The sequence below is a fragment of the Mytilus trossulus genome, chromosome 1 (genome assembly GCF_036588685.1).
Source record: "Mytilus trossulus isolate FHL-02 chromosome 1, PNRI_Mtr1.1.1.hap1, whole genome shotgun sequence".
Taxonomy (NCBI): Eukaryota; Metazoa; Mollusca; class Bivalvia; order Mytilida; family Mytilidae; genus Mytilus; species Mytilus trossulus.
Genome location: NC_086373.1, coordinates 102,838,572 through 102,860,437, shown reverse-complemented (window position 1 = coordinate 102,860,437; position 21,866 = coordinate 102,838,572). Strand labels below are relative to the sequence as shown.

At 32.7% G+C, this 21,866-nt stretch overlaps 1 protein-coding gene across 4 annotated transcripts; it reads left to right on the top strand.

Annotated features, from left to right (window-relative positions):
• Positions 1 to 208: 208 nt before the first annotated feature.
• LOC134694421 (reticulocalbin-2-like) lies at positions 209 to 13,293 on the top strand. Of its 4 annotated transcripts, none has more exons than XM_063555452.1 (6): positions 209 to 408; positions 3,045 to 3,209; positions 4,004 to 4,151; positions 4,920 to 5,085; positions 10,935 to 11,130; positions 11,431 to 13,293. In XM_063555452.1, exons 2-6 carry the CDS (start codon positions 3,047 to 3,049, stop codon positions 11,706 to 11,708), a joined length of 951 nt encoding a protein of 316 aa, XP_063411522.1. In that variant the 5' UTR covers positions 209 to 408; positions 3,045 to 3,046; the 3' UTR covers positions 11,709 to 13,293. The 4 variants fall into 4 exon arrangements, with proteins under 4 accessions (XP_063411522.1, XP_063411502.1, XP_063411509.1 ...); XM_063555432.1 differs by having other exon boundaries at positions 4,920 to 5,094; XM_063555439.1 differs by having other exon boundaries at positions 209 to 486; positions 4,920 to 5,094.
• Positions 13,294 to 21,866: the final 8,573 nt, after the last annotated feature.

Genomic DNA, 21,866 nt, shown 5'->3' with positions numbered 1-21,866 from the left:
GGCCCCTTTTTATCCAATAAGAGAATCTTATTCTCAACCGATATGAAATAAAAAATATTAAGATTATGATTATATGTGTTCTACGACTTGAGCCATAATCGCATTAGTTCTTGATTCATCCGAGTAAACAGTACGTCAGTATTTTGATCAATATTACAACGACATTTTGCCGCGAAAATAAACTTGAAATATGGTTATCTACCTTTAACATTCCCCGGTTAGCCAGCTGGCGGGGATTATATGTTGTTTGAGTTAGACGATCTTTGTACTATCTAATCACACAAAGCCACGTGTATGTATACACCTTTAGCATAATAATTAGCTGTGTAATTTAAAAGTTGGGAGAAGACGTGTGTTTAATTGTATAGTCATACAGTGCAAAGTTTGCAGACGACAGAATTGCAGAAGGTATATTTTTTTCTGGTACTTGCGCTTGTGGGTTGTGTATAGGCTAATGAAAAGTGTAAATCTATACAGCATTACATGGTATTTATCATTAAATTTTGGGAAATTAAATTTAGAGTTAAATGAGTATTACTATTGAAGAGTTAACTTAGAATGTCGTTTATTACTATTTACATGGTTTATTATTGATAATACCCTACTGTTTTAATTTATAGTTTCATTTGAACTTCATATTAGTAAATTATCCTGTTTTTTTGTTGCTGAAATCAGAGATACATGTGGTATCATCTGCATCAGGGTTGGTTGGGGCTATAGAACCGCCCCTTTGTGTCTGTTGCAGTAGAGAAACTTACATTCCCAGAACTTATGACTGCAGTACATTTGTATATATGTTATTTGCTATGAATAAACTTGAACTTTTGCTACCTTTTAATATGTATGCTTCTCTGCATCAGATACAGAGGTTTGTTAGAGCTTTTAAGTATATTAGTACCTGTTGCTGGTTCAATTATCAAGTATATTTGATATAAAATATCATAGAGTTGTCACTGGTTTAGACGTACTTATAATATAATTATTTCTTCAACAGCATCGTACATTGTACATTAATTTGAAAGATCTGTTATGATAGATAATTCAGCTGATCTATAAAAATTCCATGTTAATCCCTTATACATCATGTACTGTGTTAAGACTCTAGATTGAAACTGATGAGGAAAGGTAACATCCGGCCACCAAAAGCTTTATTTTTGTTGAGCTTAGGTGGTCCTGCGAGTCTGGCAGAGAACAAGGCGATTTGGTGACATGATATATCAGTAGCATGAGTTTGAATCCTGGCCAGGGATGAACAAAAAGTTTGCTCCTGAAATTTAACGATTGAAGATTGTTGGACTAATATTATGAATATTTAGATGAATTATATATATATGATATGTATACTGATATGTATACTGTATGCACAATTCTACATTTGTAGCCAAAAAAAAAAAAAAAAAAAAATACTTTTTTTTTCATAGCTATGACATGCATAGGCTCAGCCTATGAAAGTTTCAAATAATATAAAAGGCTATACTGCATCTATTACAAGCTAAAGCATTGTAAATAATTCATTACTCAAGTTTAATTTAAAAGGATAAAAATGTAATCTTTATTGTGTACTAGTGCCAAGGTCCACAAAGCTACAGTTCTGTAGCTACTTACACGTTCTCCATTTTATTATAAATTAGAGTACATTTAGATGTTCATTAAAGGTATATTATTGGATTTACTGAAGAATCATTGTTGAATATGTACCTCATTTCCTATATTGTTAGGACATGATATTGACTTTTAATCCACTTGCAACAGCTTTAACAACCACAAAATATTGATATATCATTTATTTAACAATTCAAACATGTTCAGTAAAATGTAAATTTATGTATCATTATACCTTAATAATAAATGTCATTGTGGATACATTATTTTTGTGTGTTCTAATTTTTATGGATTCAGGTTTAATTATTTTTCATCAATATTTGATTTCAAGATTTTACAAAATTCTGCATACAGGCCATTGAAGAAAAATCAAAACTTATATTTAAAAAATCAAATTCTCAAAAATTAGGTTTGGTTAGAGATTTTTTTGGCCCTATTAAAAAAAAAGAAGTAATTATTCATTTGTTATTAGTGCAAGCAACAATTTACACTACACGTGCACATCATCACAATGTTATAAAATGTACATGATGTAAAATCTTTAAATTAAATTTTGTACTTTTGAAATTGAGCAATCATGCAAGCCTTTGGCTATTTTGTTGAACATGTTGAAATTGATATATATTTTTTTGGAGAAAATTATAAGAGTGATCAATCAAAAATATAAATAAATTATATATTAATTTATATGTTATCATCTGGCCATAGAAAATCAATTTTATGTATGAATAACAACTGGATAGTTAAGAACTTTTTAATGTTCATATATGTTAATCATTCCTTTGAATAGAATTCAGAAAGTTTGTGTACCAAAATATTTGCATAATTTATATCCAAGATTTCAATATTCAAAAGCACAAGTAAGTATTCCACAAGGTTAAGAGAGATAAGAGTTATTTTACCCTTTCATTGTTTAATGTTGATCATGTTGATGGTTATATCTCACATGCAACAAAATAACGAATAGCACAAATTATGCACATGGGTCTGCTTACCTGAATTGCACCACTAGCCATAAATAGTAATAATCACTAGATCTAAGACTTAAATAAACAGCACTTGTACATGTATCCATATCTGGAGTATTTATACTTGGATCTATAATGATTTGATATAACAAAATTGTGTTTCCGATCCTATATGTTAGAATGTCTTGATAGAAAATTGCTCAGTGTATATAGAAGGGACATCATTTTGTGATCTTTGCTTACTTTATATCTATATCTAGCCTTACATATTTGTGGCAACCCTTTTTTTACCAAAAGCCAGAAAGATGGTATAATCTTTACCATGTTCCATTATTTGAAAATTGGGAGAGAGGCACTGAATCAGAATGTGCCCCTAAAGATGACTTTCATCACTAGTGATAGACATTCTTGTGCATTTTAAGTTGCTATTATATTGTCAAATGATTTTAAAACATCTTTTTTGTTTGTTTTCAGAAATGAATTTCACTTGTTTATTGCTGGTGTTAGCTGTTGGTCTTTGTTGTGGTGAGAAAGAAACAGACAAGCATGGAGCAGGACACAAACCACCCAGCCACATGCACCATGATCATGAAAAAGATGGAGAACATAATCCACATTATGACCATGAGGCAGTGTTAGGTATATATATACTCCTTCATACTGATGATCACCAGTGTGAACACAATCCTTCCTAAACCAACCATCTGTTCTTATGTTGGTGCTCATCATGTCTAAGCTAAGCGAACAGATGTTGAAAAAAAGCAGAAAACTTACAGAAGAAACATTTTTGATAACATGGGTATCCATATATTTTTGGATTAATTTTCCTCAATTTTGCACATGGGATTTTTCTGAAAATGACAGATGCTAGTAACATGGACCTGTTTTGTGTCAAATATGAAATTAACCAGTTATGTGTGCTTCAACATAAATTCTTTGTTTGTGGCAGAAATAGACTTGCTTCCTTTTATTTTTGAGGTAATTTGTACAACCAAAATGCATAACCAGTGATTTGAGTTTTACTTTTTCTAAATGAATCATTAATTTATTGATTAGAAAATTATGGTGCTTTGTATATAACATGATGTTAATGTTATATATATAAACTTACAATTTTTATTCACCAAGATTTCATCAAACATAACAATTTGGATAAAAGTACATTTATTTTTTTATTCAACAGCTGTTTACAAATTTTACTTATATAATGTATATATAAACCTCTTAATACATTTGAAGTACATGTTTATATGATGATTTTTGTTTTAGCAACGTTTAGTGTATGATGACCCTTCCTACCACAAGGACAAGGAATAGAAATGTCAGTTTTCCTGTCAATGATTGGTTGTTCTCTCTGAGCACTCTTGACTTCCTCCACCTATAAATAATGTCATTTTATAGTTAAAATTATAATGTTTTGTTTGTCTTGTTAGGGTCCAAAAAGTTAGAAGAAGAGTTTGATGAGTTAAGTCCAGAGGAATCAAAAAGACGATTGGCGTTATTGGTAAAGAAGATGGATGTCAATGGGGATGGATTTGTAACAGCAGAGGAACTAACACAGTGGATTCTTACTTCATTTCAGTTAGTTTTATTTCAAAATTGCTTCATCTGTTTCTTTTGTGTTGTTAAAATCAGTATTTTACATATTTGTATCACTTAAAATACTGTTAAAGAATGTCCATTGAAGATGAGTCTTTAAGTATAGCAACACCTTAGTAAACAAACCATGTATTCTCAGCTACTGTTGCTAATTTGTAATGCAATTTTTTTTCACCACAATTAAGGCCAACAGTTAACACCAAGTAAGTTTTTGTCCATTACTTCAAAGGAAGAGAGGGTTATCTGTATTATTTCTCTACCAAAAATTTAAAAACTGATGATGTTTCTGATTTTTTTTTAAATAAGAAAATAAATAAAGTAACTTATATCTTTATGAAACTGTTGAACTGTGACATACAAAACTAGAAAAGATATTGAAGTATGCAGATGTAAGATTTTGCTTTATTTTGCGAAATTTTGAAATTCATTCGTTTTTAGTTTGAATTTAATCCAAACTTTATGAATTTGATTTAATTGAGCAAAGTATAAAAATTATATACTGAATTATTTAAAAAAAATTATATACATATTTAAAAATAAATTAACTTAACAATAAATTATTGTAACATAGAAATTTTATCATTAGGTGTCATATTTACTCAACAAAAACAGCATTATACAATCCATATCTGCAATTTTGGATTAAAAGTTTTTCAATAAAATATGTGTTGCTTAATTTTGTAATTCATATTGAAATCATTGCAAAATCTATGCAAAATTAATTTTATATTTTCATCTCAAACCTTTTAGAAAATTAGATGAAGAAGATTCTTCAGAACAGTTAAAAGAACACGATACTGACAAAGACGGGAAAGTGACATGGAAAGAATACATCAGTAAACAGTACGGCTATAATCCAGAAGATATGGAAGATTTTAAACACAGAGACCAAGAAGATCTAGAAGACTTCAACAAGGTAAAAAAGGTCAGTATACAGGACAACTCTTTGTTTTTATGGATTTTACATCCTTTGGTGGCAGTTTACAGTTTTTACTTTGCTTTTTTGCTAGTTGGTTATTTAAATTCTTTTATCATCTTTATATAACTGAAAGAAATATAAAATTTTTTTTCCTTACAGAATATTTTTATTTTTGTTGCATGTTAGGCTAGACAAATTTCAGTTAGCTTACCATTTTAAATTGCTTATTCATAAGATATAAAATACAGTTAAGCCTGCCTTAATAGTCACCTGCTTCTGATTAATGGTAATTTCAGATCTTCACAAACGTTTTCTCTATACAATTTAACTTAAATTGGCGGTCACCTGTCTAAAGGGGTCAGCAGTTCGCTATTTGTAGCACTAAATCTTCATTTCAACTTTGGTCATTTTAATGTTTTTATCTACTGAAAATATCATGAAGAAAAAATCCATTTGTTCAATATTGAAGTCAAAATGAAAATCAGAACCTCATTTCAAAAGTCACCTCTTTTGAGCGGTAACTTTTGATACTTTCAAAGAGTGATAGCTTAATACAGGTTTGACAGTACATAACTTTTTTTCTTGGGGGGAAATGTTTTTTTTTTAGGGGGGGGGGGGGAGGGTATATACTAGCTCACACATAGAATAAGGCCAAAAATAAATAAATAAAATAAAAATGCTTATGTCTTAAAATGCCTTCCCTGATATTGTTGACAATTTTGACTGTGATTTGGGACAAATGGCAAGTAACCCCATAAATTGAAGTTAAAATAGTACTATGAATGAAATCCTACCCTACCTATTCAATTTTTCTGAGAAAGGAAACCCTTAACCTTTTTTTAACTCACCGGGCCCGAAGGGCCAAGTGAGCTTTTCTCATCACTTGGCGTCCGTCATCCGGCGTCCGGCGTTAACTTTTACAAAAATCTTCTCCTCTGAAACTACTGGGCCAAACTTGGCCACAATCATCATTGATGTATCTAGTTTAAAATTTGTGTTTTTTGACCCGAGTTCCAAGATGGCCGCCATGGCTAAAAATAGAACATAGGGGTAAAATGCAGTTTTTGGCTTATAACTCAAAAACCAAAGCAATTAGAGCAAATCTGACAGGGGGTAAAATTGATGAATCAGACAACTCGTTGTTGGGTTGCTGCCCCTAAATTGGTAATTTTAAGGAAATTTTACTGTTTTTGGTTATTATCTTGAATATTATTATAGATGGAGATAAACTGTAAACAGCAATAATGTTCAGCAAAGTAAGATTTACAAATAGAAAGACCCCTTTAGGAGTTATTGCCCTTTATAGTCAATTTTTAACCATTTTTCGTAAATCTTAGTTAACTTTTACAAAAATCTTCTCTTCTGAAACTACTGGGCCAAATTTTACCAAACATAGCCAGAATCATTATTAGGCTATATAGTTGGCCACAATCATCATTGATGTATCTAGTTTAAAAATTGTGTTTTGTGACCTGGCAAACCAACCAAGATGGCCGCTACGGCTAAAATTAGAACATAGGGGTAAAATGCAGTTTTTGGGTTATAACTCAAAAACCAAAGCATTTAGAGCAAATCTGGCAAGGGGTAAAAATTTTCATCTGGTGAAGATCTATTTGCCCTAAAAATTAGATGGAGATAAACTGTAAACAGCAATAATGTTCAGCAAAGTAAGATTTACAAATAGAAAGACCCCTTTAGGAGTTATTGCCCTTTATAGTCAATTTTTAACCATTTTTCGTAAATCTTAGTTAACTTTTACAAAAATCTTCTCCTCTGAAACTACTGGGCCAAATTTTACCAAACATAGCCAGAATCATTATTAGGCTATATAGTTGGCCACAATCATCATTGATGTATCTAGTTTAAAAATTGTGTTTTGTGACCTGGCAAACCAACCAAGATGGCCGCTACGGCTAAAATTAGAACATAGGGGTAAAATGCAGTTTTTGGGTTATAACTCAAAAACCAAAGCATTTAGAGCAAATCTGGCAAGGGGTAAAAATTTTCATCTGGTGAAGATCTATTTGCCCTAAAAATTTTAGATGAATCAGACAACTCATTGTTAGGTTGCTGCCCCTAAATTGGTAATTTTAAGGAAATTGTGCTGTTTTGGGTTATTATCTTGAATATTATTATAGATAGAGATAAACTGTAAACAGCAATAATGTACAGCAATTTAAGACTCAAAAATAAGTCAAATTTACCAAAATGGTCAATTGATCCCCTAAGAAGTTATTGTCCTATATACAGTCAAACCTGATTAAACCGGACCCTGAATAAACCGGTTTCCTGTCCATTCCGGCCGAAAATGAAAGTCCCATATTTTTCCATTCAAAGTCTTTGTTAAAATACCCTTTGAAAGCCGGACCCTGTGTATTCCGAATTCCGGTCTAATTATGAAGTCCCAATACTCTTAATTACATTAATTATTACCTGTCCAAACCGGTTTGTCTAATTAATTTCAATGATCGATATGCAATCAAAACATATTTGATAATCAATTAGTCAGGTGTCAAACTGTGAACCTACAATCGTACATTAGTGAGCTGTACTATTTATTAAAACATTATAAATGTGTCAATTCAACGAAAAGACACACCGAATATATCTCGGATTGAACTACGTTTTAACTTGGATAAACAAATTAAAATCGCGGAGTAAGAAATTCACATCGTGATTTCGAAATCCTGGGTTTCCTGTTGTGAACCCCTAAATAAATTACCTTGATGATGTAAAACACCCGGATGACAACCATCAATGGATATTGTACACTGTACGACAACGTTTCGAAAGTGATGAAATTACGTTTGATAATATTCTGGCTTTTCAATCGGCCATTCCAACATTTCAAATTATTGATCATGGGAGTAAATCGAAACTCTCGTCCTACAATCCAAAAAACCGAGCATAATGATGCAAATGCAAACAATGAAAAACGAAGTGAAAGTATTTTAATTTATCAGATATAATTTACAATCAGAGAGAACTTTTACATGCAAAATGTCGGACATCACAAGTCATCAACTTCTGGTCAAAACGGAAACCTGAATAAACCGGCTCACTGTCCAAACCGGCCCTTTTCATAGTCCCGTAGCCGGCCGGTTTATACAGGTTTTACTGTAAATCAATTTTAAACAATTTTAATAAAATTTGTAAATTTTTACTAACATTTTCCACAGAAACTACTGGACCAAGTTCATTATAGATAGTGATAATTGTAAGCAGCAAGAATGTTTTTTAAAGTAAGATGTACAAACATATCACCATCACCAAAACACAATTTTGTCATGTTTGTCATGAATCCATCTGCTTCATTTGTTAAATATTCACAAAGACCAAGGTGAGCAACACAGGCTCTTTAGAGCCTCTAGTTTTGCCAAAGTATGTTAAGAAAGTAAAGATGAGAAGTTTGAAAGAAGTATTTCTAAGATTTTTAATTGTTTTTTAGCAGAACAAGATAACACTGAATCATTAAGGCTTAAGGTTTCTCGTAAATGATATGTAAAGGTATCTTCTGACCTATAAATATGTATATTCCTATTTATACTTTATTTTGTGAAGCTAGATTTTAATTGATGTTACAATGTATGAAGAAGCAGGTTGTTGAATTGTTGTTTTAATCATGTGACAACTTTTAATAAATGTAGATAGTCAAGTAAATAAAAGTTAATTTGAAAAATAAAGAAAAGACAAGTCAAATGTGATTAATACAACACTGAATGTTAAGTGTATATAGTGTCTGGATTGTAAACTGCCATCTTATTATGAGAGTTTCCTGTATACATCAATTACAAGATTTAGTTTTAAGATTATTTCTCCTGATTTATTATTGTAATATATTTAAGGTACTGAAACCATATTTGACAATGTGATTACATGTTTCTAGAAAGGTGCACTATCTTTGTAAACTGACACTTTTATACAACTTTTTTAAACATTTGAAGACTGCAGAAATTCTTTTTGTCTAGTAACTCTAGTTGATTTCTGTTGAGGACCTTTAATTCAGCTTTTACAGCAAAAAATGATCAACAATGCAAGATCTACAAAAATGCCAATACAACTAAAAACATGGAAGGACACATATGGGAGTACTTGCTGTCAAAAGAAAGGCTGTTGACTTTGTATAGTTGTTGTGGTTGAATGACGATTAAATTATTTGGTATATTTTAACAGCAACGAGAATCTTCATTTTTTTTACATTAATAAGGCCGTTAGTTTTCTCGTTTGAATTGTTTTACATTGTCATTTCCAGGGCTTTTATAGCTGACTATCCGGTATGGGCTTTGCTCATTGTTGAAGGCCGTACAGTGACCTATAGTTGTTAATTTTTGCGTCATTTTGGTCTCTTGTGGAGAGTTGTTTCATTGGCAATCATACCACATCTTCTTTTTTGGATAGATTGGAACTGTTCTAAATCTTTCTTTAGGCACTGGCCTCCCTAACAATACGACAGGTTATTTTATATATACAAAGTAATAATTAGTCAACTATTGTCTTCTCATTGTAGGACTAGGAGTGATTGACTTTCAATGAATGTTTTTTCTAATTTTTGTGTTCTTTTGAGAGGAAACTGTAGTTGAAAGAAAAGAACTTTAAAATTTCATTGGGATATTTGGTTGACTCATATTTTAGTTCACTAATCAGAAAGTGTCAAAACTATACATTTTTTTATCTGAATGATCAACATGATCAATGCAAGTTTAACAACCTTGATCAGTGGAACATTGATTTAATAGAACGAGTGAAAAAAACAAATCTACTAATTACGTTAACATGGTAAATGGTACGATCAACACATTAATTGTGTAGTAGTTTAATTATCCCTTTCACTTGATTATCATATTTAAGTTTATTTTACACATTTCAAATATTTTTATTAATAAAATGAAACTTCTATAGATCTTCACTCTGTTTGAATGTCAAACTATTGGCAATTATTAAAAAAAAGTTATAAATCAATTCATTCAAATTATAATCCTTATCATCTTATGGCAATGTTTGGTGTTTGTCTCAGATGCATAAGTGGGTGTTTCCATTTTAGGTGTCAAAACAATAATCATTTTATTTACTTTAATTAATTGAAAAAAATGTGTATGTTCAATAGATCTGCTCTCAGTTTAATTTGCAATTAATAGATTTTTTTAAAATCAATTCTTTAAATTATGATTATACATTGTAAATGTGCTTGTATCTAATTCTTTATTATTATTTTTTCTTAATTCAAGGTGTCAAAACAATAATTATTTTATATACTTTATAATTTGTGCAAGGTCTACATGACCTTCAGACAGGGCCGTCCTGACTCGTCATTATATCATGGACCTGTGACCATAGTTTTGCTTTCATCATTAAGTATTTATCTCAATTACTATTAAATCAATAGGTCAACTTTATGTGGTGTATGTCATGATTGTCATGTAAAAATGTCAGACTCACAGGTTTCATCTGACCTTGATTTCATTAATATGGTGCATTGGTCAATGCTAAGTTTTTGTTGTTTGGTCTGTTTCTCATATACTAAAAGCAGTAGAGCCACAATACTTGGTGTATGTGATGATCAAGGTTTGATTAAGGTTTATATGTCTGACCTTGGCATCTTATTTTCATGGGTCATTGGTCAATGTTAAGATAACTACATGCACAGAGGGGGGATAGGACCTTTATCAGGACGCCAGGATAGGCGTTTTTTTAGCTTGGGATTTCGGTATTGACCCTTTTGGGATCTGGGAATTCTTTTTTGGAATTTCAGGAGGTCTGGATTTCGACAAACAAACTTGATGAAACCTATATTTTTACACACTTTAGATAAATAATCTGTTAAACCCTTATTCAACTTATAATTTCAGATGGTAGAAGAAGACCACTCAAAGTTTAATGCTGCTGATGAGGACAAAGATGGAGCCCTTAATGAGAAGGAATATGTAGCATTTGAATTCCCTTATGACTTCAAACATATGCATGAAGTGGAAATGGACAGATCTATGAAAGATTACGATAAAAATGCTGATGGAACTATCTCATTACAAGAATTTCTTGGACAAGGTATTTTTATTTTTCAAACAAATATATTTTATATCATATTTTTCATAATAAAAGAAACTGTTTTTGTGTGAGAAAACTGATTAATATAAAGATTTCATAAATAAAAAAATAATGAACAAAAATAATTATGTCACAAAGCAAATATATTCATGTCACAATATCCTATATGACACGTTATCCCAATATGACCACAAGTCAAACCTGGGCAGTTCATTCATAAAACTGAAATTGGAAAGAGGCCTTTTAAGAATTTTGAATAAGGTCATAGTGATATTTCATAAATCACACTTTGTTTTTCAGAGGGTGCTGATGATCCAGAATGGGAAGCTACAGAAAAAGATAGATTTACAGATTACGATAAAAATAATGATGGTAAATTAGATAGAGAAGAGATGAAACCGTGGATTTTACCCGATAATATGGAAACAGCTACAGAGGAATCCGATCATTTAATCGGCAGAGCTGATGATGATAAAGATGGTAAACTATCAGAAACAGAAATCGTAGATCATAGCAAAGACTTTGTAGGCAGTCAAGCAACAAACTATGGGGCATTCCTCCCACACGAAGAATTGTAACCTTGATCTCTATAGAACTACTTCATAATTTGTGAACATGATGCAATGAGTAAAAGTTGTTAAATATGAACGTGGATTTTTCTTTGATATTTTGGGGGTTAGGATTACATTATTCAGATACTGTCCCATGTATATTTTTGACAAGATTATAGTGCTATTCATTTTTTTGAAACCTTTAAAAGTCTTTTTATCTTTTTGGAAATTTATAATTACGATTATTTTGTATATGTCGGGAAGGTGTAGTAATATAAACACAATTTTACCTTATTGTATCATGTTCTATATTTTTTCATTGCATTTCTTTGTTACATTTGTTTTGTTAGTGTTTCAAAAATATTCCATTATTCAATTTTTCAGGTTTGTAGTTAATGAAATTTGAATCTGATTATTGTAACAAAAGTTGTATTGTTTTTAGAGCTTTAATACACTGCTTTAATATGTACCATAGTTTTTATAAGAATACTATCTAGTATGGATTTTCTGCTGAAAGACTTAAATTTCACACGATTTAAGGTGGTGGTTTTGAATATTTAATACCATGTTATCTTTGTTAAAATTTATAATGAACAAAATTGTGTTATGAGTGTGAACCTTTTATCATGTGCAATAAGTTATAATACTCCAGTTCTATAGAACTGTTAACAGAATTAGGTGCTGATGATCTTTTACATGTCATATTCATATCACATATATTTACATGAGGATCCTATAAAATCAGCCAAATTGATGATATATGAATGATATATAAGCCACACAAGGCAAGGCCACTTTTGACATGATTTTGAAACTTAAAAAAAAATTCAGTTAAAAAGTAAGATTTCTCTATATATCCTATTTAATTTTAAGAATAGGATGCATGTACCTCTTACATAACTCTATTTACATTGTTGATTGTATACACCATTGTTTTTTCTGTACCTTCGTGTTAAATGTACTGTTTGTATGAGAATAAGATATATACAATATGTGTCTTAATTGAAAACAAACCCTGGTACCCCACATTATTAGTTTGGGTTTCAATGTATCTCTGTTGCCAAATATTTTGTATGACAACTTCAGTTACTTCAACTTTAGGTTAAAACCATGAATTATAAATTTTCAAACAGCCTTGCCATATATATTGTATCTCTATTGAGATGAGATTTATATGTTGTAATGAATTATGACGGATTTGTGCAAGTTATTTTTCTTTTAAAAAGACCAAAGTTGTATTTTATTAATGATATAAGATTTAGAATTTGATGTAGGTGTTATTAAACTTTAAGCTTATTAAAAGATTTATTTATATGTCTTTTGTTTTTATCATTTACTTACTTTTTGTTTTATCAGTTAATGTGTCTGTCATCTTTTTTTGAACACTCGTACATTTTTTTCTGTGACATGTTTTATTCAGCATAATTTAAGAATTCATTATCAAAATTGTTGTGTTTCATTGGTTAGCAATCACCTTAGTTGCTGTTACTTTGGGAGAACAAAGTGAATCATTTGTCATTGGTAATATATTATACCAATCTTATAATAGATAAAAAAAAAAATGGGTACTTCAGACTCGTGACACTGCAATGAATAAAATTATTTAAAGAGACCAATAGTTTTAGTTCTAATTTTTGTCTCGCTTGAGAGTCAAAATGCAAGACATAGATATGCTGTTTTCTGTTTAGGCAACAGCAGCAGCAGCATCAACAATGTATTAGTTGAGTTCTAGATTTGTGGTGAACCACAAGTTGTAGGTCAATGATATTTACAGTTGTATTAGCATTGACACATCTCATTTCCATGAAGTTTCTATGGCCTTGCTCCCTCATTCGTGGTCTATTGACTTTCAAACTTTTGCATATTTTACATGTATTAGTTTCTGATTAGGTTAGTCTATGGGGAACCATTAGTGGTAGCTCTTGATATATGGTATACAGTTGTATTAGCATTAACAATTCTCATTTTCATGGAGATTATTTGGCTGAGCCCCCTTAGTCATGGACTATTGACTCTGAAATTTTTGCTTAGTTCACATGTATTAGTTTGTAATTAGGTAAGTTCAAGTGGAACAATTAGTGGTAGACCAATGTTCATTGGTATTCAGTTGTACTAGCATTAGCACATCTCATTTCAATGGAGATTATTTGGCCCTGCACCCTCAGTCATGGTCTATCAACTTTGAAACTTTTTCTTAGTTTACATGTATTAGTTTCTGATTAAATCAGTTTAAGATGATCTGCTTATGTTAAGTCAACATTATTTGGAATTCAAATTTATTGGCATTTGCAAGTATCTTTTCCATAGAAATTATATAGCTCCAACCCCTCTTCATGGTTTATTGACTTTGAAAAGTTTACATAGTTTACAAGTTAATATTTGTGCTTAGCTTAGTTTAAATGGAACAACTATAATCAGTCATTGATATTTGGTATGCAGTTGTAGTTAGCATTGGCACATCTCATTCACATTAAAATGGTTCATCGTTGTACCTCAGTTAAGGTTCTTTGACTTTGAATATTAGTCTAACTTGTTAAATATTGCCATTTTAATTTCAACATTTACATAATCAAAATTACAAAACAGCAAGAGATATCTCTGTGATAAGTGTGTTTAAAAAAACTAATTAAAGGATATGAAAGAACATATATCTCTGCTCATTGTTGATGGCCATGCATTGTCCTATAGTTGTTTTAAATTTCTGTGTCATTTGGTCTCGTAGAGAAATGTCTCATTTGCAATCATACCACATCTTTTAATGGTTTCTTACTTCAATACTAGTACCAGTATACATATGGGATTGCAACATAAGATTGATATATTGTCAGGTGTAATGGGTGAAAGAATCCTATTGATTTGGAGTTGACTGTGACTGTAAGTTTGATCGAGGTCATGGTTATTTTTTAGCTAAAAAGTGAGTTATCATACACAAAACCAAATATTTCATATCTGATTGGAACTTAAATGGAGTTTTGTCTCTGACTTGAAGTTAAAGTGACTAAAAATAGACAAAATTTGTGCAGGAAAGGGTTTTCCAGAGCTATATATCAAATGCTTATTTATGGGATTTCAACCTTTCTTGGATATTTTACACTTATGAAGAAAGGAGGTCCCTATTGATTTTGAGTTCACTATATCCAAGGACAAAGTTTGTCATGGATGATAAAAAAAAGACTCCACCTTTTTGCAGTTTGCAGAAAACCAAGTTTTTGCACAGTAAATCACAAGTTTCCTTTTTAATTAACTGTAATCTTACATAGAAGTTTGGTAACTTAAAATAAGAGGAAAACCTGAGGCCATTTCATCTGAAGTTAAATATTTAAAAAATGTCTACAGTTAGAAAGTGAAAATTCTATAAATCATAAATGTGTAGATATTCTAAGGGGTGCTTGATAACTTGATTTGTCTGTTACAAATGTAAAAGAAAAATTTACCACATACTCATAGACTAGATTTTGTATTTTTCAGTTTATACTTTTAATTTCTATTTGCTCATAAGTATACTGTATCTTGCTCAATGATGACTTTCAATTTCCCAAGAAATCATAGCAGCATTTAATTTTGAACCCTGATTGTATCATTAATTAAATATTAATTTGTTTTTTTTATAATATGTGGGATAAAAAACATATACAGCCTTTTTATCTTTACTAATTAGCTACAACGAAAAATTGTTTACTAGTTTAAAGTTAATCCTAACAAAACTGATTGGATCAGACATATAGAGTAAACACAAAAATAGCGTGTTATGTCAACTTTTTAATTTCTTTACATCTTCAAAACAACCTTGAACACAATTTCTTCGATAATTAAATGTATCTTACTTATTTTTTAACCTTATTGCAGTGTTTATAAATTTGTTAAGCCTGATAAAGTTTAAGTATATGAGAAACTAAATTAGACCTTGATTTTTTTCATAGATTCAGATTAAACCATATATGCATCACAGTATATATTTGTCAAAGCTATTTATATCTCTATGAATAAGTTTCACCAAGAAAGAGAGATTAAAGATACCAAAATAAATTCAAACTCATAATTCAAAAAAATAAACTGACAATGCTATGGCTAAAAAATAAAAACTCCCAACAAACAAACACCAGTACACAAATGTGATATCTATAGATATATTTGTGTAAAATAAAATAGGATAGCAGATAGGGTATGCAGTTTTTCTATTCAAAATACATGTATAGGACAAGGGTAAGGTATTGCATGTCTGAACTGGTTCCTACCACAAATGGATGGAAGTGCCCTCCCCCTCCAGAATTGTTGCTCAATCTTAGTTTCTATGTTATGTATTTTTTGTGGTATTTTTTTATTGTCCTTCAGTCATTGTGTTGTTTTGTGGTTGTGTATGATTGTCCTTCAGTCATGATGTTGTTTTGTGGTTGTGTTTGATTGTCCTTCAGTCATGATGTTGTTTTGTGGTTGTGTTTGATTGTCCTTCAGTCATGGTGTTGTTTTGTGGTTGTGTATGATTGTCCTTCAGTCATGGTGTTGTTTTGTGGTTGTGTTCGATTGTCCTTCAGTCATGATGTTGTTTTGTGATTGTGTTTGATTGTCCTTCAGTCATGGTGTTGTTTTGTTGTTGTGTATGATTGTCCTTCAGTCATGGTGTTGTTTTATGGTTGTGTTTGATTGTCCTTCAGTCATGGTGTTGTTTTGTGATTGTGTTTGATTGTCCTTCAGTCATGATGTTGTTTTGTGATTGTGTTTGATTGTCCTTCAGTCATGGTGTTGTTTTGTGGTTGTGTATGATTGTCCTTCAGTCATGGTGTTGTTTTGTGGTTGTGTTCGATTGTCCTTCAGTCATGATGTTGTTTTGTGATTGTGTTTGATTGTCCTTCAGTCATGGTGTTGTTTTGTGGTTGTGTATGATTTTCCTTCAGTCATGATGTTGTTTTGTGGTTGTGTTTGATTGTCCTTCAGTCATGGTGTTGTTTTGTGATTGTGTTTGATTGTCCTTCAGTCATGGTGTTGTTTTGTGGTTGTGGTTGATTGTCCTTCAGTCATGATGTTGTTTTGTGGTTGTGTTTGATTGTCCTTCAGTCATGATGTTGTTTTGTGGTTGTGTTTGATTGTCCTTCAGTCATGGTGTTGTTTTGTGATTGTGTTTGATTGTCCTTCAGTCATGGTGTTGTTTTGTGGTTGTGGTTGATTGTCCTTCAGTCATGATGTTGTTTTGTGGTTGTGTTTGATTGTCCTTCAGTCATGATGTTGTTTTGTGGTTGTGGTTGATTGTCCTTCAGTCGTTGTGTTAGTTTATGTTTGTGGTTGATTGTCCTTCAGTCATGATGTTGTTTTGTGGTTGTGGTTGATTGTCCTTCAGTCGTTGTGTTGTTTTATGTTTGTGTTTGATTGTCCTTCAGTCATGGTGTTGTTTTGTGATTGTGTTCGATTGTCCTTCAGTCATGATGTTGTTTTATGTTTGTGTTTGATTGTCCTTCAGTCATGGTGTTGTTTTGTGGTTGTGTTTGATTGTCCTTCAGTCATGATGTTGTTTTGTGGTTGTGTTTGATTGTCCTTTAGTCATTGTGTTGTTTTGTGATTGTGGTTGATTGTCCTTCAGTCATGATGTTGTTTTGTGGTTGTGTTTGATTGTCCTTCAGTCGTTGTGTTGTTTTATGTTTGTGTTTGATTGTCCTTCAGTCATGATGTTGTTTTGTGGTTGTGGTTGATTGTCCTTCAGTCGTTGTGTTGTTTTATGTTTGTGTTTGATTGTCCTTCAGTCATGGTGTTGTTTTGTGGTTGTGGTTGATTGTCCTTCAGTCATGGTGTTGTTTTGTGATTGTGTTTGATTGTCCTTCAGTCATGATGTTGTTTTGTGGTTGTGTTTGATTGTCCTTCAGTCATGGTGTTGTTTTGTGGTTGTGTGTTTGATTGTCCTTTAGTCATGGTGTTGTTTTGTGGTTGTGGTTGATTGTCCTTCAGTCATGGTGTTGTTTTGTGATTGTGTTTGATTGTCCTTCAGTCATGGTGTTGTTTTGTTGTTGTGTATGATTGTCCTTCAGTCATGGTGTTGTTTTATGGTTGTGTTTGATTGTCCTTCAGTCATGGTGTTGTTTTGTTGTTGTGTATGATTGTCCTTCAGTCATGGTGTTGTTTTGTTGTTGTGTATGATTGTCCTTCAGTCATGGTGTTGTTTTGTGGTTGTGTGTTTGATTGTCCTTCAGTCATGGTGTTGTTTTGTTGTTTTGTATGATTGTCCTTCAGTCATGGTGTTGTTTTGTTGTTGTGTATGATTGTCCTTCAGTCATGGTGTTGTTTTGTGGTTGTGTTTTTGATTGTCCTTCAGTCATGGTGTTGTTTTGTTGTTGTGTATGATTGTCCTTCAGTCATGGTGTTGTTTTGTGGTTGTGTGTTTGATTGTCCTTCAGTCATGGTGTTGTTTTGTGGTTGTGTTTGATTGTCCTTCAGTTATTGTGTTGTTTTGTGGTTGTGTATGATTGTCCTTCAGTCATGGTGTTGTTTTGTGGTTGTGTTTGATTGTCCTTCAGTCATGATGTTGTTTTGTGTTTGTGGTTGATTGTCCTTAGGTCATGGTGTTGTTTTGTGGTTGTGTATGATTGTACTTCAGTCATGGTGTTGTTTTGTGGTTGTGTTTGATTGCCCTTCAGTCATGATGTTGTTTTGTGGTTGTGTATGATTGTCCTTCAGTCATGGTGTTGTGTTGTGGTTGTGTATGATTGTCCTTCAGTCATGGTGTTGTTTTGTGGTTGTGTATGATTGTCCTTCCCTCATGGTGTTGTTTTGTGGTTGTGTTTGATTGTCCTTCAGTCATGGTGTTGTGTTGTGGTTGTGTATGATTTTCCTTCAGTCATGGTGTTGTTTTGTGGTTGTGTATGATTGTCCTTCAGTCATGGTGTTGTTTTGTGGTTTTGTTTGATTGTCCTTCAGTCATTGTGTTGTTTTGTGGTTGTTTTTGATTGTCCTTCAGTCATGATGTTGTTTTGTTGTTGTGTATGATTGTCCTTCAGTCATGGTGTTGTTTTGTGGTTGTGTTTGATTGCCCTTCAGTCATGGTGTTGTTTTGTGGTTGTGTATGATTGTCCTTCACTCATGGTGTTGTTTTGTGGTTGTGTTTGATTGTCCTTCAGTCATGGTGTTGTGTTGTGGTTGTGTATGATTGTCCTTCAGTCATGGTGTTGTTTTGTGGTTGTGTATGATTGTCCTTCAGTCCTGGTGTTGTTTTGTGGTTTTGTTTGATTGTCCTTCAGTCATTGTGTTGTTTTGTGGTTGTTTTTGATTGTCCTTCAGTCATGGTGTTGTTTTGTTGTTGTGTGATTGTCCTTCAGTCATGGTGTTGTTTTGTTGTTGTGTTTGATTGTCCTTCAGTCATGGTGTTGTTTTGTGGTTGTGTTTGATTGTCCTTCAGTCATGGTGTTGTTTTGTGGTTTTGTATGATTGTCCTTCAGTCATGGTGTTGTTTTGTGGTTGTGTATGAATGTCCTTCAGTCATTGTCTTGTTTTGTGGTTGTGTATGAATGTCCTTCAGTCATGGTGTTGTTTTGTGGTTGTGTTTGATTGCCCTTTGGTCATGGTGTTGTTTTGTGGTTGGTTTTTGATTGTCCTTCAGTCATGGTGTTGTTTTGTGGTTGTGTTTGATTGTCCTTTAGTCATTGTGTTGTTTTGTGGTTGTGTTTGTTTGTCCTTCGGTCATGGTGTTGTTTTGTAATTGTGTTTGATTGTCCTTCAGTCATGGTGTTGTTTTGTGGTTGTGTTTGATTGTCCTTCAGTCATGGTGTTGTTTTGTTGTTGTGTATGATTGTCCTTCAGTCATGGTGTTGTTTTGTGGTTGTGTGTATGATTGTCCTTCAGTCATGGTGTTGTTTTGTGGTTGTGTTTGATTGTCCTTCAGTTATTGTGTTGTTTTGTGGTTGTGTATGATTGTCCTTCAGTCATGGTGTTGTTTTGTGATTGTGTTTGATTGTCCTTCAGTCATGATGTTGTTTTGTGGTTGTTTATGATTGTCCTTCAGTCATGGTGTTGTTTTGTGATTGTGTTTGATTGTCCTTCAGTCATGGTGTTGTTTTGTGGTTGTGTTTGATTGTCCTTCAGTCATTGTGTTGTTTTGTGGTTGTGTATGATTGTCCTTCAGTCATGGTGTTGTTTTGTGGTTTTGTATGATTGTCCTTCAGTCATGGTGTTGTTTTGTGGTTGTGTATGAATGTCCTTCAGTCATGGTGTTGTTTTGTGGTTGTGTTTGATTGTCCTTTGGTCATGGTGTTGTTTTGTGGTTGTTTTTTGATTGTCCTTTGGTCATGGTGTTGTTTTGTGGTTGTTTTTTGATTGTCCTTCAGTCATGGTGTTGTTTTGTGGTTGTGTTTGATTGTCCTTCAGTCATGGTGTTGTTTTGTGGTTGTGTTTGATTGTCCTTTAGTCATTGTGTTGTTTTGTGGTTGTGTTTGTTTGTCCTTCGGTCATGGTGTTGTTTTGTGGTTGTGTTTGATTGTCCTTCAGTCATGGTGTTGTTTTGTGGTTGTGTTTGATTGTCCTTCAGTTATTGTGTTGTTTTGTGGTTGTGTATGATTGTCCTTCAGTCATGGTGTTGTTTTGTGATTGTGTTTGATTGTCCTTCAGTCATGATGTTGTTTTGTGGTTGTTTATGATTGTCCTTCAGTCATGGTGTTGTTTTGTGATTGTGTTTGATTGTCCTTCAGTCATGGTGTTGTTTTGTGGTTGTGTTTGATTGTCCTTCAGTCATTGTGTTGTTTTGTGGTTGTGTATGATTGTCCTTCAGTCATGGTGTTGTTTTGTGGTTTTGTATGATTGTCCTTCAGTCATGGTGTTGTTTTGTGGTTGTGTATGAATGTCCTTCAGTCATGGTGTTGTTTTGTGGTTGTGTTTGATTGCCCTTTGGTCATGGTGTTGTTTTGTGGTTGGTTTTTGATTGTCCTTTGGTCATGGTGTTGTTTTGTGGTTGGTTTTTGATTGTCCTTCAGTCATGGTGTTGTTTTGTGGTTGTGTTTGATTGTCCTTCAGTCATGGTGTTGTTTTGTGGTTGTGTTTGATTGTCCTTTAGTCATTGTGTTGTTTTGTGGTTGTGTTTGTTTGTCCTTCGGTCATGGTGTTGTTTTGTGGTTGTGTTTGATTGTCCTTCAGTCATGGTGTTGTTTTGTGGTTGTGTATGATTGTCCTTCAGTCATGGTGTTGTTTTGTGTTTGTGGTTTATTGTCCTTCAGTCATGGTGTTGTTTTGTGGTTGTGTTTGATTGTCCTTCAGTCATGGTGTTGTTTTGTGGTTGTGTATGATTGTCCTTCAGTCATGGTGTTGTTTTGTGGTTGTGTTTGATTGTCTTTCAGTCATGGTGTTGTTTTGTGGTTGTGTTTGATTGTCCTTCAGTCATGGTGTTGTTTTGTGGTTGTGTTTGATTGTCCTTCAGTCATGGTGTTGTTTTGTGGTTGTGTTTGATTGTCCTTCAGTCATTGTGTTGTTTTGTGGTTGTGTATGATTGTCCTTCAGTCATGGTGTTGTTTTGTGATTGTGTTTGATTGTCCTTCAGTCATGGTGTTGTTTTGTGGTTGTGTTTGATTGTCCTTCAGTCATGGTGTTGTTTTGTGGTTGTGTATGATTGTCCTTCAGTCATGGTGTTGTTTTGTGATTGTGTTTGATTGTCCTTCAGTCATGGTGTTGTTTTGTGGTTGTGTTTGATTGTCCTTTAGTCATTGTGTTGTTTTGTGGTTGTGTTTGTTTGTCCTTCGGTCATGGTGATGTTTTGAGGTTGTGTTTGATTGTCCTTCAGTCATGATGTTGTGTTGTGGTTGTGTATGATTGTCCTTCAGTCATGGTGATGTTTTGAGGTTGTGTTTGATTGTCCTTCAGTCATGGTGATGTTTTGAGGTTGTGTTTGATTGTCCTTCAGTCATGGTGTTGTTTTGTGGTTGTGTTTGATTGATCTGCAAGCATGGTGATGTTTTGAGGTTGTGTTTGATTGTCTCTCAGTCATGGTGTTGTTTTGTGGTTGTGTTTGATTGATCTGCAAGCATGGTGTTGTTTTGTGGTTGTGTTTGATTGATCTGCAAGCATGGTGTTGTTTTGTGGTTGTGTTTGATTGCCCTTCAGTCAAGGTGTTGTTTTTTTCCTTCAGTCATGGTACTGTTTTGTGGTTATGTTTGATTGTCTTTCAGTCACAGGGTTGTTTTGTTTATCTTTGACTGATGATTATCTGCTTGGTATCTACTT

Coding starts and splice junctions, on each gene's coding strand:
- LOC134694421 (XM_063555432.1), top strand. CDS start 3,047: ATGAATTTCACTTGTTTATTGCTGGTGTTAGCTGTTGGTCTTTGTTGT. Junction 4,152..4,919: donor TGGATTCTTACTTCATTTCA/GTTAGTTTTATT, acceptor CAAACCTTTTAG/AAAATTAGATGAAGAAGATT. Junction 11,131..11,430: donor ACAAGAATTTCTTGGACAAG/GTATTTTTATTT, acceptor TTTGTTTTTCAG/AGGGTGCTGATGATCCAGAA.